Consider the following 16971-nt stretch of genomic DNA (forward strand, 5'->3'; position numbering starts at 1 on the left):
GAAAGGAATAGGATCACAGTTTGTATACATGGCTAGTCTCATCAGGACCTTGTTCTTTACTGGCTCGGTACTTTTTGCACTGGAGATCTAAGACCACCAAACCAGGGCAATAGCATTTACTGCTTGCTGTGGAAGTTGTTGATGGTCTCAGCACAATTCAGAAATCCCACTTGGCGGGAGGCAGGTATGATTTTGGGTCTATTTTTGTTGCCTATAGATTAAAAGTAAACAACCTGAACAATGACAGTGATAGCTTTCAGCTTAATAATTCAAATAGTCCCATGAGAACAGGGCAGCAGTCACACCTTAATCCACATCTCTCATATCCAACTTTCCAAATCTCACTGACATTCTTCATCTGAGTCCTCCGTATTCAGCACACAGGAAAGTATGCAGATCTTCCTGAGCTATCTGGTGATCCAGTGTCTGAGTGAATAATTTTTTTTCTCTCTTGGTAAATATTACTGGCCACAGCTCAAAGGAGCTTTCCTATGGTTTTGATCTCCACTAAAAACACAAAGGATTGAGCAGCATGTGTCCAGGAAAAGCTGTATACAGTGAGAGGCTATAAAAACTTCTGCCTGTAGAGTCACTAAAAAGGAAGTTAAGCCTTCCATTACACAGTTCAAAAAATATCAGTATGAGAATTCTGATTCATATGACTGGAAACTATAATTTGCATCCATGCATTCCTCTTCTCAAAATCCCAAAAGCTTAGTCAGGACACATTTCAAAAGAAAGCATAGATACACAAGGCTGGTTTGTGCACCTTACTGAGCTTACTGTCACTGCATGCAGAAACAAGCAGTATATACACATGCTATCTGAGAGGATGCACATGTTCCTAAAACATGCAGCCTGCAAAAGCAAAATAATAGTTTTCCTTGAAAAGTTCTAGAAAATCTCATATAAACATTGTTAGAGAAGTGCAGAGTTTTAAGTATGCACTTTGTTTCATGCCTCAATATGACTTCAGATCTTAATTTCTTCCACAGATACACTTCTTTGCCAGGTTCTGACAAGGCTCTGCCAAAACCAAATGATTACAGTTCAAGAAAACTTCTGTGCCTTCACCTAGGAGATGTATCAAATGGACCACATTTAGTCAGCCTTTCATTTTCCAATCTCATTTTTCCTGACTGTAAAATCAAGGCAGTATGTACAGCCAAAAGAGTTTCCTGTGAACATTTACACTGGTCTGCTCTGCAAAAAGCTGGGTTAAGGACTGTTTTTATACAGATGTTTAATGTGGTCTTAAATACGTGAAGCAATAGCTAGTGTAATAGCTTCCCATAGGAGCCGCCCAAAAGTTCAGTCAACCATACCGCCGGTAATGTCTTCTAAGGTGGAAGCTCACCATTTCTTCTTCAGCTCACCTCACATTAATAGACACACAGCTGAGAAGACTGAATTGCCAAATAGCAATCCCAAGCATAAAGACCTCTACAGTCTCACATTGACACCAAACTCCTGAAGCCTTGCACTGGAAAGCCTTGCTATGAGATGGATTGTTTTTTGTGATCCTCTTGTGAACTCTCCTCCTGTATTTTCATATCCTCTTCAAAGTCCTGGGATCAGACAAACTCCAACTGAAGTTTATTACTGTACCCAAGACTAATAAACAGCATTCCTTTTTTTTCTCCCTGGCAATTCTGATAAAATGTATTAGGATCACATTAAGAGCCTCTTTGCCAAAGCTGATGAGCAAAGACTGCTTCTGCTGAGGAAATTTCAACTACTTTTCCACCTCAGCATAATCTCCAAAGCAGTGTTTAAATGAGTTTCTTATGTTGTATGCACAAACTTGCATTCTTTCCTCTCATTTACATCACCATTATTTGGGTATAGTAGAACTACACAGATGTCTAATCCTTAAAAAAGAGCTGCAAACCAGACAAGGAGATAAATGAAATAACCAATTAAGCCATGAGGATGTCCTATAAAAGCTGTGCACAAGCATGTCATTGAGCAAAAAAGGAGAAATCCTTCAATCCCACCCTCCATATTGGGAATTGCATGGGAAACATGTTCACCTCCGGTACGTAAGATATTTATTTGTAAAGGCCAAAGGCCAAATACACTTTAAAAACTACATTTTGCAAGCATAGAAGTGCAAACATCATGATTCCCCCTTATCAGTGACTTCTGCCCTGCAAGATTTATTCAGAGAGGGGCTTCAATCAGACTCCCTGGCATTGCCACAGACAAACTTCACAGATACTGGATTACCCTATCAGTAGGACTGCCAGGAGAAATCTGGATAAGGAGCAAAAGCCATTGTTTACATACACATTCCTTCTTAACTAACAAGGAAATTACTACAATTAGAACAAACAAAACAGCCTAGTATAAACATATCCACTTACATACATGCATGTATCATAGAGAAGGCCTTAAACCCAGGACAACAATTGGGAAATGTTAGTAAGAGATGGTCAGAAAATCAGACCTATCTGCCAGTTTTTGGCTGTATCTTTCTTGAAGTATTTTCTGCCCAGGTTCATTAAAACTGAATAAAATGAGGCTTATCAGCGGGATTTAACATGGAGTTTTGAACCCAGTACTTTGCTGTACTACAGCACATAGACTATGCAAAGAGACAGTGCTTTCACTGCTGGTTCACTAGTTTGGCCCAAGTCAAGAGACCAACTGACTCTAGAAGAAAGTACGTTTCATCTTTAGGTCACTAGTTTGGATCCACTACAGGTCAGTAATAGCCAAATGTCATAACCAACACACGTTGCATGCAGTCTGATACAAAATGGATTTGCCAGCTTACTGCAAAATATGGCAGAACTGCAATCTACATCACCAACAGCTTTCCCAACAGCTTTAGAAATCCAACAAAAGGTGGAATGGGAACCTGAGTTTCCCTTCTGATTGAGGTTGGTAGTGAAGTCTCCAGATCAAAGCTGAAACACAATGAGAAATCAGTAAAACAGCTTCTGCTACTAGCTCTTGCGTTTAGTGGTCCAATTAGAAGAAAAAGACAACTATGGTTTACATAGCTTTCAGCTTGATGTCTTACAGTACCATTAAAATCTATGAAATACTGTCTGCTTTCAGCAAATATTTTCCTAACTACAGATGGAAGTACAAGGCATAGTTTTTTTTGTGTCAATACCCTGAAAGAAACAAGATTCTTTTCATCTAGGCTATATTAGGTGTCAGGAAAATGTTAATGTTGACCAGGAGGTGGGATTTAAAACACTTTTAAAACACGCCTTGGTTACATCTGGTTAGTTACAGTAAGATCGTCACTGGCATTATATCCAGTTACTTTTTCAAGGAATGTCAACATTTGAGGGCTACGACTTACTGGTAGTTTAATGTTATCCTGGGATTAATAAGAGAGGAGAAAAGTAGACTATGAGTTATGAGAGGATATGTACTGCAAGAGATTTGGCAGGGCAGAGTTCTCATTAGGCCAAAATTCAGGATGTCCTAGGTCTCTATGTATGCTATTAATCACTAGTTAAGGCATACCAATAAAAGCAGTTTTTCCATTTAAAAATACATTGCTTATTTCAAGAAGGACAGAACTATCCTATCTGCTGAGTTCAGAATTTGGGGAAAAGCACATTTTCTTCAAGTTCAACAATCGCACATCAGACAGAGGGCTCCAGAGACAGTATTCTTGATCTTTCACCTTTAAGCAGAACAATTTTTCTTCTAAAAATTTAAGAAGTATTTGTTCACCCACGTTGGTAGAGAAGATAACCTTCAAACCACCAGCACATTTAACAGAAGTAGACTATGATAATTTATGATTAAGGAATTGGAGATTAAAATAATTAAATTCTTGTCTTTCACATAAGGCCTCAGTTAATACATAAAATACATATTAGAGTCATCAAAATGTATAACTTTGCGTATGGGTTAACAAACAGATGTAACAAATGCAGCACAACAGTGACGAAGATATACAGAAAATGATGAATCAAAAGTAGAAGATCTGCTAAAAACTTTGAAGATAAGCAATAAATGACACTTTCTATATGCTGACTGGCTCTGTAGTTCCCTCAGATAAGAAATTGACAAAGAGTCCTCCAGCTATACACATCTAACATGTGGCTGCCTTATTCATTTCAATTGCAGAGATTTGGGAGATGGCAGAAAGACTTGGCAGGAGCACACTTAGTGGCTAATGGATTATAACATTCAGATAAACACTCCAAGTTTTGTTTCCTGGACTATGTGTTCTGTTAGAACTGTTCTGATTGCAGAACTTGCTTGCACAGGGCTTCTCTAACATTATCAGAGATGGAGCGAAGGAAGATCATCATATGAATATCCTGTTTGTTGCTGCTACATGGTCAAGTAAGACAAAAGATGATAAAATGGACGAACAAAATCATCATCGTTTGCTTTATTATGTAAATAGGAACAAGATGTTAAGGGCAATAAAATCTTAGAAAGGGAAGATGCAAGACCCTGGCCTAAAGAGGTATAGGTATGATAGGACATGAAGTTAAATACAACAATACAGAAAAACATTTTAGCATTCAAAATAAGTAATCATGTGGTTACAGGAAGTCAACTCTGAGTATCTGAACTAAGAAAACTCCAGTTTCAAGTGTCCATGACGCAGTCTTTTCCAATAGAGTGTAAATATGACATGCCACCTCAGCAACACCCAGGACCACAACATTCTAAAGGTGCCAAAGGAGGAAACCACATTGCAAAGAGGAAGCAACAAATTCAGTTTAAAAAAGCTTGCAGGTTTAAAGCAACTTTATCATAACCAGAAACAGCTATTAATTTAGAAGCAGTAACACATCATTAGTAATTAAACTGCCAAAACTGAGTAGTAAGCTCTCAAACATTTTCAATGGCACTATTGAGTACAGAGCTTGCTCACAGCTACGCACAAGGCTACCACCAGCAGGTAATTGTTAATAAGAGAAATGAGAATATAGTATACCACTACCACATATATCTGTGCAAAACGCAGGACAAACACCACATAATTTCACATAAAGGTAAGAAGTAGGGCTTTCAGGTAAACAATTTTATTTTCACTATATTCTTCAAAAATATAGCAAAACGAAGACCTCACAAAACAACATTTTTTGAGTGGGAGGAAGCAGGGGGGAAGAGAGAGAAAGAGGGAGACAGAGAATAACCCAGATGTTAATTCATGTAACACGTCTAGTTCTGACCAAGAACCTCAGTCTAGTTTCCTCTCATCTTCAAGACATATTTTATCAGGCTAAACACAACTCCACAAAAAAAAAACACCAAACAAAACACGTCACTTGATTAAACTTTTCTTCATAGAAACTACTGTTGCTGCAAAAATTTTCAGCATAACTAAAACAAGAAATCCTTTATATTGATGAAGCCTGATGAAAGTCCACTGCTTTATGGACACAGTAATCTACTTATTTGCTTGAAATACATATAAAGACACTACAGCAAATTGCAGGTGAATTTCCCCCACCTTAAATACTGATGCAAAAGAACAATAATCAAATCTTGGGCTGAAACCATAATAATTTCAAAATCATGCTAATTACATGGGCTGGGTTAGACTGAGTTCTCAATCGCTTTGCTTGAAAACCATGTCAATATGTCAATCCAAATACTAATGCAGATGCAGGATAAGAGGTATTTTAGGCACAGAATGAATCTCATTGGACAGATCTGTTAGAATATGGGAATTTACATGCATATAACTGTCAATGTGTTTTTTTTTAAAAAAAAAAACAGCAGCCAACTCCTGTGCAATATGGATTTGCAGAGAATCTTAGAGCCAAAAACTTCAACCACATAAAATGTAATTGTGGATCAGATTGATTATGAGTAATTTTAATTAAGACCCAACCTAGATAATTTACGGTTCTTCCTTAGTAGCAGATGACAAAATCGAATCCACTGGTTTGCTGAGCAAAACCAACAAAGAATGAAATTTGATAAGAAGTTGAAAATCTACCATAGAAAAAATGAAATTAAAATTAACTGGTAAGAAAGGGGGGAAAAAAAAAAAAAAAAAAAAAAAAAAAAAAAAAAAAAGAAGAAGGATGAAATCAGATATTTTAAGAAGAACCAAGAATTTTTTTGTGTGTGAATACACCACATATATTAGTTTTTTTTGTTTTTTTTTTTTTTTCTTGAAAACTACAGGGGGATAGCTGATGAAGTTTTAAATTGTAGTTCCATACCATTTTGCTTTTAAATTAAACAAATGATCTCAGTTTTTGGAGCAGCGTTTGACTCTAGGGAAAGTATGCCATTAAGAGAGTGCCAGAAACACATCTAATTGATGCATGTCCCAAAAACAGCTCCAAAGAGTGCAGACATACCAGATATAGATTTCAAGGAAATTACTGAAAGGCCACAGAGCTTCAACAGAATGTGATATGTGAAACACTGCATATGAAAGACTCACTATCAAAAGGGTAAATTCAGTTCAAGAGATATTAATCTGATTACCTAAGAGGTACTATGAATTGGATATGCTCCTTTGCGCACCATATCCAAACCCAGACAGATGGAGGAGACTTTATGCTCCATTTTCTGACATGTAATTAGTTTTTAAGGAATGATCAAGTTACAGATAAAAGTTTCAAACAACTTTTTTTTATATGGAAGCGCTGTGTACAATAACTATTTCCATAAGATTTTCTGACTCTTTCCTTGAGTGGCACTGTAGATTATGAGCTCCATGACTTGATTTTTCTGTTCTCATTTTCACTTGAATGCTCTCTGTGCACCTGCCTGACAGAAAACCAGTCCAGCAACATCTCTAAACAAAGCACTCTATATAGAGCTCAAACTCAAGACTTGTACAGACTAAATTGAGTAAAACTTCATGCAATACAGTTTTTTAATTCAAATTTTAAGTAATTTTTCTGCACCATCTTCTCCTCTCTCCTTCCTGCACTTACAGTCATTTTTTAGGGTCAAAACACAAAAAAGAAAAATGTCAAGATAAATTACCTTTTGCAGGCCCCAACCTTGCCAGGTCACACAGCAATGCCACAGCCTAACTTCCATGACTGCATAGGATGAAGCCACTGGCCTTTGACTATGAAAATCAATTAGCTATTAAAATGTCACTATTTTACACTCTGGTAAACAGTACTTTTGAAAAACCCATTTGAAATCTATTTTTGTTGTTGCTTATAAGCCCCTTGTAAGACTGCAGTAAAACAAAGCACAAAAATCTCCAACTAGGCCATCTTTAAGTTTGCGTTTCATACCACAAAGGCTGCTTGCATGTCTTATCAAAGCTCTTCATTTCACAAACCACAACAACATCCCCATGAGGCCTTCTATTGTTTATTTTGCCATCAGCATTCTGCATCTGGAAGATTGTGCTTGCATCTACAGGTAAGTAACAACTATACTTCTACAAAACACAGGAAAAGGCTTTGCACACCTCTGCTAGCATTGCCCCATATAGCTTTTAATTACACTGAATATAACTTCTAATTATTTCAACAAGAGAAGCATGAGCAAGGAGAGTTTGGGAACAAGTATTTTGGAAGGGGTGACTTGTGAGCAGAGCAAGGCGAAGGAGAGGTGGCAGGGCAGGAGCTGCAGCTGGTAGGCATTCAGCATTGGCGGCCCAGTCAGCATGCCGCGCGAGAGCTGGGGCTCGATGCCAGCCAACTGACAGGGGAGCTAGAGAAGGGGAGAGTCCATGAAGAAAGGCTCTAGCAGCGTGGGAGGACTATGACCTTTTGATCTCCGAGATGTTCCTGATGTACTAAAGTGACATGTCAGCTCTAATAGGCTACAATCCCCAACTGGTGGTAGGGGCCTACAAATTACTGTGCGATCTAAAGGCATTTGTTGTGATGATCCTGGCCTGGAAGGGGCATATCACCAGTTCCCCTGCAGGACTATCTGGCAGTCTATCCCAGCGGTTCCCAAACCCGAGGTCATAACCTCTGGCAGGGTCAGGGCAGCGCAGAGTGGGGTTGCAAGCCCGACAGAGATTCGATTGTTTATGTTAGTATTTAGGGTCGCAAGCTCGGCTGGAGTGAGTTCATCACCAGAAACAGAGGCACAAACAGAAACCATTTGGGAACAGCTGGTCTAACAGATTTCACACTCAGAAGCTTCTTCTTGATACTCATCTGTGCCTGTGAGACTCTGTTACAGGTCCATGTGCCAGCCTGAAACAACAGCTCCCCTACCAGGTACCAAAATGGTTCAAATTACTTTCAAAGAGTCGTGGCTGCTTACCCAGTAGTGGTGCCTGATTTAGGTTTTTATTTCCAAACAAATTTTCCATTGTTAACAGTGAAATCATTAATGTGCAAGCCCCTAACTTTTCTACTCTTTTTCAGAGATATCTGCCTTGTTAGCTACCAGCTCAGGCACAGATCTTCCAGAGGCTGTTGCTTGCCTATGAGATTGGAGCAATGCTGGGAAACTTAGGAGTAGAAACTGGGATACACAAAGCCCTCCTCTAGTTAAGCTCCAGGCATTTCTTCTTTCTACCACTTCTTCACCTATCTTTCTCTACAGCAGTATGACTACTTCAGTTGCTCTTCTCTGAATGCTTTTATGTTTTTTATTTTGATAGTATATTGAACGAGGAAACAAACAATCTAGGTTAGATGCATTTTCCCCTTGTGGATCATGCAAAATCTGCTCAAACTCAAGCTGCCTATTTTCATTAAAAAGAGATTGTGCACCAACCATACGTTGTGTTTTTATTATCTTGTTATATTTGGGTTTGAATGTAACCTTTTAGCAGCAGAACACCACTACGAAGAAGTTCATTCACATAGCAGAGCACCCAGCTTCAATCTCCAAAAAAGGCTAATAGGTTATAAAACTTCCATCATCTAAGACAATAAATCATATTACAGTAATAAAGCAAGAAATACACACAAATTAAGCAGAAACACCAATGTCTTCCTTTTATGACTAAGGGGAATCATCAATCATACAGGCTGCTCAAGGTTAACAAGGAGCCACATTTTCAAACATTCTGCAGTAAATCCAGAGGAAATCCAGCTGGAACTACAACCAGAACATAGACATCTGACTTTTGAAATCATTCTCTGTCCTCTCTTCCTGCCTCTTATGGTCTGCATAACATCTGCACCAAAGGTCACACATAATGGCTCAAGTTCTGAAGGTGAGCAATATGCTTCATGTAATGCTGCAAGCCAAATTCAGGTGCTTCACTGTAATGTTTTCCTCAGGTATGGAAATTAATTGGATCCCCGCCAGTCCCACCAGGAGAGAGATCCACTATGGAACTCCACAAGACATGGGACTGGATGCTACTGATTAATGAAGATTCTTTTTTTTTTTTTTTTTTCCTCAGCCTCTGTTCATACAGATTAAAGGAGAACTTAAGAACCTAGGAACAGCACAAAGCAAACGTAATTGGTCATAGTGCATGGGGACAAAAGGTGTTTACTTAATTCCTACCCTTGAATTCATTTTCACAACGCATTTTGAAAGGTAAATCAACCTGAAGTCATTCCATGAAAACCGGGGTACAACGTAGGGCTGCAGAATGAGTCTAGAGCCAAACCATGTCTTGTATTTCTGGTTTAAGCCACTAGTTTGAAGGACCACAGAAAAATGCAGGTTCTTTTCTATTTTGCATATAATAGAGAGAAAGGGCAAGGGTAATGGAGACGAGATGGGATTACTACCATTATATAACCAGGTCTCCTAATTCTACTGTTACATTACAAATAAGATTCTAAATTCCAACCTATATTAGAACATAGTGTCTATATTCACCCACACTGAAACATGAGTTAATCTCGTTTTAAAATGTTTAAGGTATGACAAGTAGCAATCTTGAAATAATGCTTTCTAGCTATATACCATGAAATTCTCTGACTGACTTGCGCATGCTCTCAGTTTATTGCAATTGAAGGAAAACAGGAACTAGTATTGGGAAATAGAATTCTCATGCAAATCCATCTCACTGTGCTGTATGGTGCAAGACATACTTGGTCTTGCTTTGTCTCAGCTGACATGCTATCTTCTAACTACTCAACTATGACTGTAAGCACTTCTGTTATCATGTATAGATGAATGATTCCCAACAAATATACCTGAAGGGATTTTGGATTACAAACTGTACTTAAAAGATTGGAAGTCATATCACACCCTCAGAAAGAAACCACAACAAAGCAGTAAAACTTGGTATTCCACCATCTCAGCAATTAGAAAAGGAGGGACAAAGATTCTCTTCAGCTGATGTATAGAAGCCTTTGAATGCTCCTGCTGACAGTTTTCAAGCCTTTCATAGTCTAGATCAAGTGATTACATCTGTCATTCAGCTTGAAACTTCCATAAACATGTATAGACTCTGTACCATTGTTTTACTGAGAGATTTATCTTTCAATTAAAAAGTCGTTAAAATTTGGCTGGATGTTAAATGTCACTACTTCCCCCACTTGTTGAAACACAGCAATCAAGATCAGTACAGGTTGACATGTTATCATGAAATCTAACTGCTCCATATACCACCGCAGTTCTGCATCATGTAGAAACAATCACAATATCATTTCCCCTAATGGTTAATATCATTTGTTCCAGGCCCTGTAATGATGGTGCACTTCCTCAAAGCACTGACGTGCCTACTCCATTATTACTGGGAGCAGTTACCAGAATCATGAACACAGTCCAAGCACAAGAAAGAAATCCCATTATCTTAGGCAGGCTTTTTTTTCTTTTCTTTTTTTTTCTCCTCTCTTACATACATCAATTTGAATTATAAAGGTGCCTGCTTTTTTTGGCAGTTACTGCTTATCAATCCTGAAGTGAAAATGCTACATACTACCCTGGCTCCCACCAGGTTAAGGATGAGTTCTTTTCTCACCTTTCAGTGCATACGAGCCTTTTAAACTTCTTTTTGAAGACTTCCTGAAGCTTCTTTGATCTTGAGCAGATTTTGCATGATCCACAAGGGGAAAATGCATCTAACCTAGATTGTTTGTTTCCTCATTCAATATACTATCCAAATAACTGAATAACTGAAAGGCAGAGAACAGACTGAAGGAAGAGAAAGTTTCCCACAGTGTCATTGACTTGGATCACAGGGTCTGTGCTGGGGTAGTTTTTTAGAAGACAGCTGAGATATGAAGTCCAGCAGCACAATAAAGAACTAGAAACAATTCCACCTGTTCTGTTACACTTCACATGAACTGGAATCAATGAGTTGAGCAAGTTGATTGACTCCTACACAAAGTCATAGACACCCTGGGCTCAGACCTGAATGCACATCTCTGTAGCTGATGGATTCATCCAGACCTGCTCTCCCAGCATGGAGGGAAAATGGTCTTGGGCCTGGCAACAACACCATCACATAGAAGGTAGCAATTTATATTGTGAAGTAAAAACAGATACAAATCTCACTATATTTCCCTGCCCCATCATGACGGTAGAGGGCAAAAGCTGTATTTGAATACTTCACTATCAAGATAAACGAAAAAAACAGAGAACTCTATTACCTTTTCAGGTATGTGTTTTAGTCCTCCGAGTTCACACAGCCACATCAGCCTTGGGTAACATACCTCTGGTACGCATGGATGTGGATTAATTGTTGGAATTCAATGCCAGGTTACTTGGGAAGTATCTCTAGTGTTATTTGTACTCGTAGATTTTTTGCAAATTTAAAATCCACTAACCTTTACAAGATCTACTAAGAGGCCACAGTTAAAAGATCTTTTTCCCACTGTACTGCAACTTGTACTCAAGTTACATAAACTTGAGTACAGAATTCTCCACACATCCACATTATTCCATAATGATAACAAAAATGACAAAAGTAATGTTTTCACTAACTATTCCCAAATATTTGGGTCTCAGAAAGACAGGGTGAATTCTTATTAAAAAGATAAGATATTAATTTATGAATTTTATCACTTAAGATAGTTTCATTTTTTAAATAACAGTAGTTTTTCACTGATACAAGTGAAACCACCTCCTCTATCATAAAAAAAAATTGTGTAAATCAGCCTATAACAGAGAGTATGCAGTTAAAATATTAGAGGCTTAAAGCACGTCAAAGCGCTATACTTTTATTTGAATTCATATAAATCTGGAGTACTACATAACTTACTCTGCATTATCTGTAAAGCTACAAGGAAGAAGTGTTTTAGAAGCTTATTTAACAGCTGCTCTATTCATAAGCTCACAGTTCCTGCAAAACAGCAATGTTTGGATTCTCAGAATATTCTTTTTAATTTTTATTAAGTCACCTCTAGGTCCAACTTTCAATGTAGTATACACATAAATAAATAAATTAAAAAAAATAATAAAACCAAACAACAGCCTCTCATCTTCGGCGCCCCCTCACTTCTCTTGACAATTCCTTCACTGCTTTCTCCCCATTCAGCACCAGGACTGAAAAAGGGGATTTGAAGGAAGAGAAGTAGTAAACGACAGATCTTACTGATCTTACTCTGAGGTGAACAGCAGGTCAACTTACTATTTTCCCTATGAGAGTAATTTGAAAAATTAAAAAGAAAACAACAAACAAAAAACAAAAAACCCAACAAAACAAAACAAAAAACCCCCACCAACAACACAACCAACAAAAAAGTGGCAAAAAAATGTATCGGACACCTTTTAAACCAAGGCTTGAAGGGTAAGATGTTTCAACAATCTGATAGATGAATGGCCAGGGCAAAGCCACACAAAGAAGCCAAACATTCTAATTTAAAATATTCTTCCTGTAGACTGAAGTCCCATGATCACAAGCAGGAAAATTTTGTGGGTGAGAGATATTATGGTACTTCTGCTCAGCATCTTAAAAGAATTCAAGATCACAGCAACAAAGATGAAAAGGTCAGACTAGACTAAACTCATTGCTCACACTGTGCATTGAAAATGTGCAAGCATATGACAAACTGCTTGATGAACAGAAATGGCAGAAGACTGAACGGTGGCCTCCCCAGAGTTAGCATGAGTTTACAGACAACTTTAAACACAAAATAATTCTGACTTTTTCAAATAAATATTGTAAGGTGCCAGCTGAGACTCAAGAAGCCTGAGACAGATTTTTTTTGCCTTACACTTTGTACATGATTGGAGGAGGATTCTGCTCTCATTCATGCCAACACACTCCTCATCTTCTTCCAAGAAAGGTGAGGCTCATCTTTGATGTGTGCAAGAGGAAGTGTGAGCTTGCAGCTGACAGATATATTACTAGGATAGGCACTGGTGGACTAGAAAGGACATCAAGTAGGTCATACTGTCCTATCTCTTTGTACCACAGAACAATATGCTTAATTTTGCTAAACCTGGGCTTTCCAAGACTAATACTTGTGAAACACAGAAACATCACCTTCCAGCTAGCACTCAAACAGACTGCCTGTGAATTCATTTCTAAAGATCCTCTATATTAGGTAAAATCCAATCATGTGAACTTTGTAAAAATAAAAATAATACAGTCACAGTCACAAATAATGGCTTAATCCCCTAGCCTAATAAATCTCTCTCATTATTAGAGAGATGATTATTTAAATAATTATTGACGGCACATTCTGAAGTCTAGTGATGGTCGTGGAGTGGTCTGACATCTCCACAATTAAAAACAATCTTCAGGCATCTTAAACTTGTAATTTACTAGAACAGTTAAAAAGTTAATCCACAAAGCAAGCATAAAAAGCAAACAGCAGCATTCTCATCATGCTCAATCAAGTCTATTCCCTATGATGACAGAGTTTGCAATAAGGCCACATAAGAACACTATGTCTAATAAATATGAGTTTCTCTTTCAGAAAAGAAGTCACAGACTTCTGTGTCTGAATCTTTTGAAGTGTCAGAGAAACATACCAAACCAGAGGATAACCTGGCAAACACATAAAGGCCAAATGAACGCAAGGACTCAGTTCATAGCTACAGAAACTTTCCTATTTTATTCAACATTAGTTTGTAGCAAACTAAGCATTTTTTTTCTGTCTTAAAGTAGAAGTATGCACAGATCAGGGCATTTAGCTGAATATAACCATTTCCTACAAGAAATACCAACAAGCACAATTCAACAGCTCTTACACTGCTACTTAAGTGTGGGAGATTTTACAATTCATTCTGCTTTTATAAAGCCTTTATTATTCTCATAAACACCTAAAGTTTTTAGGACAAGTTTTCATATGTTAGATTCTGATTTTAAAGAAGACAAATTTTGAGCATGAAACAGCTTGACAATGTCCTTTCAGCTTGCTCATCAGATTAACCTTCTGTCACACATCGAATGAACAGCTTCCTTGGTTCCTTGCCTAATCTAACATGTAACCCATGAAACTCCCTTCTAAAGCATGATCAGAAGCAAAAACAAAAGCCACTGTAAACATTTCATTTCTTTCTAACGATACATTCAGTTTGAAATTTTCATTTCTGCCTCTCAGAAAGATCACCCCTTTAGCAAACCATTTACAGCGAAGGACTGACTTCAGATAGGATTAAAACAACATATTAGACATACACAAACCAAGAGGTCTGATTTGCTTACAGAACTAATAACGTGTTACGGGTCCTTTCACATCTAGGTCACTGGTTCAAACTCAGCTTAAGTTAGTGATGAGTGAAAAGGAAGAATGAGGTAAGAACACAGTCATGAATCTGGCGTCTATTTCTGACTGCAACATATTTGCTTTGTGTGCATGGACTACTCACCTAACTACTCTTTCCTTGCAAAATATAAATAAATATTATGGATGTCAGACCAACCCTGGGAGACAATCAGGCAATGTGTAACATATTTGTGCCAAGAAAGAAATCATACAGTTGAAAAAATGATGCCTTTCTCTTTCAAATCTAGTTACCAAATCTCAACTCTTTGACAGAGATAGGGGGTGAAATTCATGCAATGAAATTGAGAGATGCTTTATCAACGGATGGAGCCAACAAAACTCACAAGTGCAATTTCAAAATTATTTAATGAGCTGTGTTTTGCCCAGGCTCCTATTGACAACATTATGATGAGAACAGTCAGTGTCAAAGCATTACAGTGGTGTTATTTGCTGCTCTTTAATGTTCCATTTAATATATCTTCAACATCTTCCTCTCATCTACTGAGCTGCAGAAATAATGGCAGCTTTTACCCCTGCCACCGAGCTTTCTGACATTAAGTCAGACAAGCTTGACAAGGCTGCTGTGATCAGCCAGAACAAAGATAAGCTGACCAAAGCCACCGGGAAGCTCAATGAAGAAAGAGAGGAAATAAATAACCATATTATACAAAGTAAAATTTCAACATTCAATTATCACGCCTTTGCAGGAAAGGTGAGCACTGCTTCTCATCATACATTTAGGCCTACAGTTGAACATAACTCTTAAGTAACAGGCTCCTCCGTATCAGTCCCTAATTAAGGGCACTCTGGCTACTCCAGGGGGAAGAGTCAAAATTACGGCATTACATTACATGAAGACATAAAGCAGTACATGGTATCACACAAAAAGCTCTTATTACATTCACACAATATTGAGACTTGCAGTTTGAGGCACTGGGTTTGAAAAACTGGACAAGCATAATAGAAGCAACAGGAATGAGCATTTGCTGTCCTTCCTTTGTATCCAGTTGTTTCTCTTTGGAATTACCAATAATCCTTAAAAAAATTAAATTTGTGGCCTAGCCTGTACATTAACTCTACTTACAACTCCAGAAGGAGAAAAATAAAATCTTAAATATATGCAAATGAAAGTAGAATGTCAAGTAACACATTATTACAAATGAACACAGCTTGAAAATTTGTTCCAGGCCCCTAGGAAAGGTCAGTTAATAGTTGTTTTGTTTTGTGGGTTTTTTTGTTTGTTTGTTTTGTTTTGTTTTTTTAATTTTCAAAGCAATTGAAAAATAACTTGTTCCCTTTATTTTATGTTAGGTTTGATAACCTGACTCTCATAGACCTCTATACATCATACTGAAGACTGTGAGTTACAATATGGGTTTGTGTCACTATAGAATTTCAGTTCTAATAGGAGCAATCTCTTACCTTCAGACAGGGACAAATCATGAGCTGGAGACACTAGGTCTGCTGGGATTGCAAGGCCATTGCTCAACGATGTGGTAATCTGATTCGTCAAGATAACCTGCAAACAGACAACCAGAGATAGAAGGGAAATTAATCTTCACAGATCTAGAAAGGCAGAGAGCAGCCCAGGAAGGACTGGAATACCTCAGGCACAGACACAGCGTTCAGACAGTTCCCTACTCTGACTCTCACCAGTTTTGGACCTCTATGTGGCTGCCATTTCTGCATTTACAACTGGTCTTTACTTAGATGATTGATAGAAGTTACAGAAAATATACTATGTAGGGTTTTTTGTTGTAAAGAATCAAAATGATCCTCATACTTGCATCAAAAACAGTGTCCACTCTTGACAAACTCTCTGTGAAACAGCCTGTTTTCAGCTGTATTTGACAGGAGAAAGGGAAACTGGAATCTTTGTCTTAGTTTCAGATGGGACAGAGTTCCTTTTCTTCATTGTGTCTGGGATGATGCTATATTTTGATTTTAGGAGAAAAACAGTGTTGGTAACACACCAATGTTTCCATTTGTTGCCATACAGAGCCAAATGTATTTTAATTTTCTACTGCCCTACCAACAAAAGGGGGCAAAAGTTCCTGGGAGGAGGCAGAATAAGGAGATTTGACTTAAACTGGCCAGAGAGATATTCCATACCATATGACATCACGTGGAAGGAAAGTTTTGAAAGGGGTAGGAGCTCATCTTTTTCCCTTCTGCTGCTCAGGGGCTAGTTGGGCATCAGTCAGCAGGCAGTGGATCACTTGTTATAAATAGTCATCTCTATATAGTCATAATTATTATCCTTCTCATTTTATCTATCTTAGTAAATAGCTATATCTCAACCCAAAGATTCTATTTTATTTTTCAATTATGTCTCCCATTCCACTGGGAAGGGGAAGGTGAGTGAACAACTGTGTGCTGCTGAGCCACCTGCCAGGTTAAACCACAACAATCCTACATGCTACTGGATGTGGTTTCATGATGCTACTGGAATAATTTAATAGCT

At 37.9% G+C, this 16971-nt stretch overlaps 1 protein-coding gene across 1 annotated transcript in view; it reads right to left on the reverse strand.

Annotated features, from left to right (window-relative positions):
• The window catches only part of RAD51B (RAD51 paralog B), a gene marked incomplete at both ends in the record, with an annotated part of 343098 nt that overhangs the window by 176906 nt on the left and 149221 nt on the right, over positions 1–16971 (reverse strand). Inside the window, one exon of the mRNA XM_079537451.1 lies at positions 15930–16026. Coding sequence (XP_079393577.1) covers positions 15930–16026 — 97 coding nt within the window. The remainder of the gene's footprint in view (positions 1–15929; positions 16027–16971) is intronic.

Source organism: Tetrao urogallus (assembly GCF_951394365.1).
Source record: "Tetrao urogallus genome assembly, chromosome: 6".
Lineage (NCBI taxonomy): Eukaryota > Metazoa > Chordata > Aves > Galliformes > Phasianidae > Tetrao > Tetrao urogallus.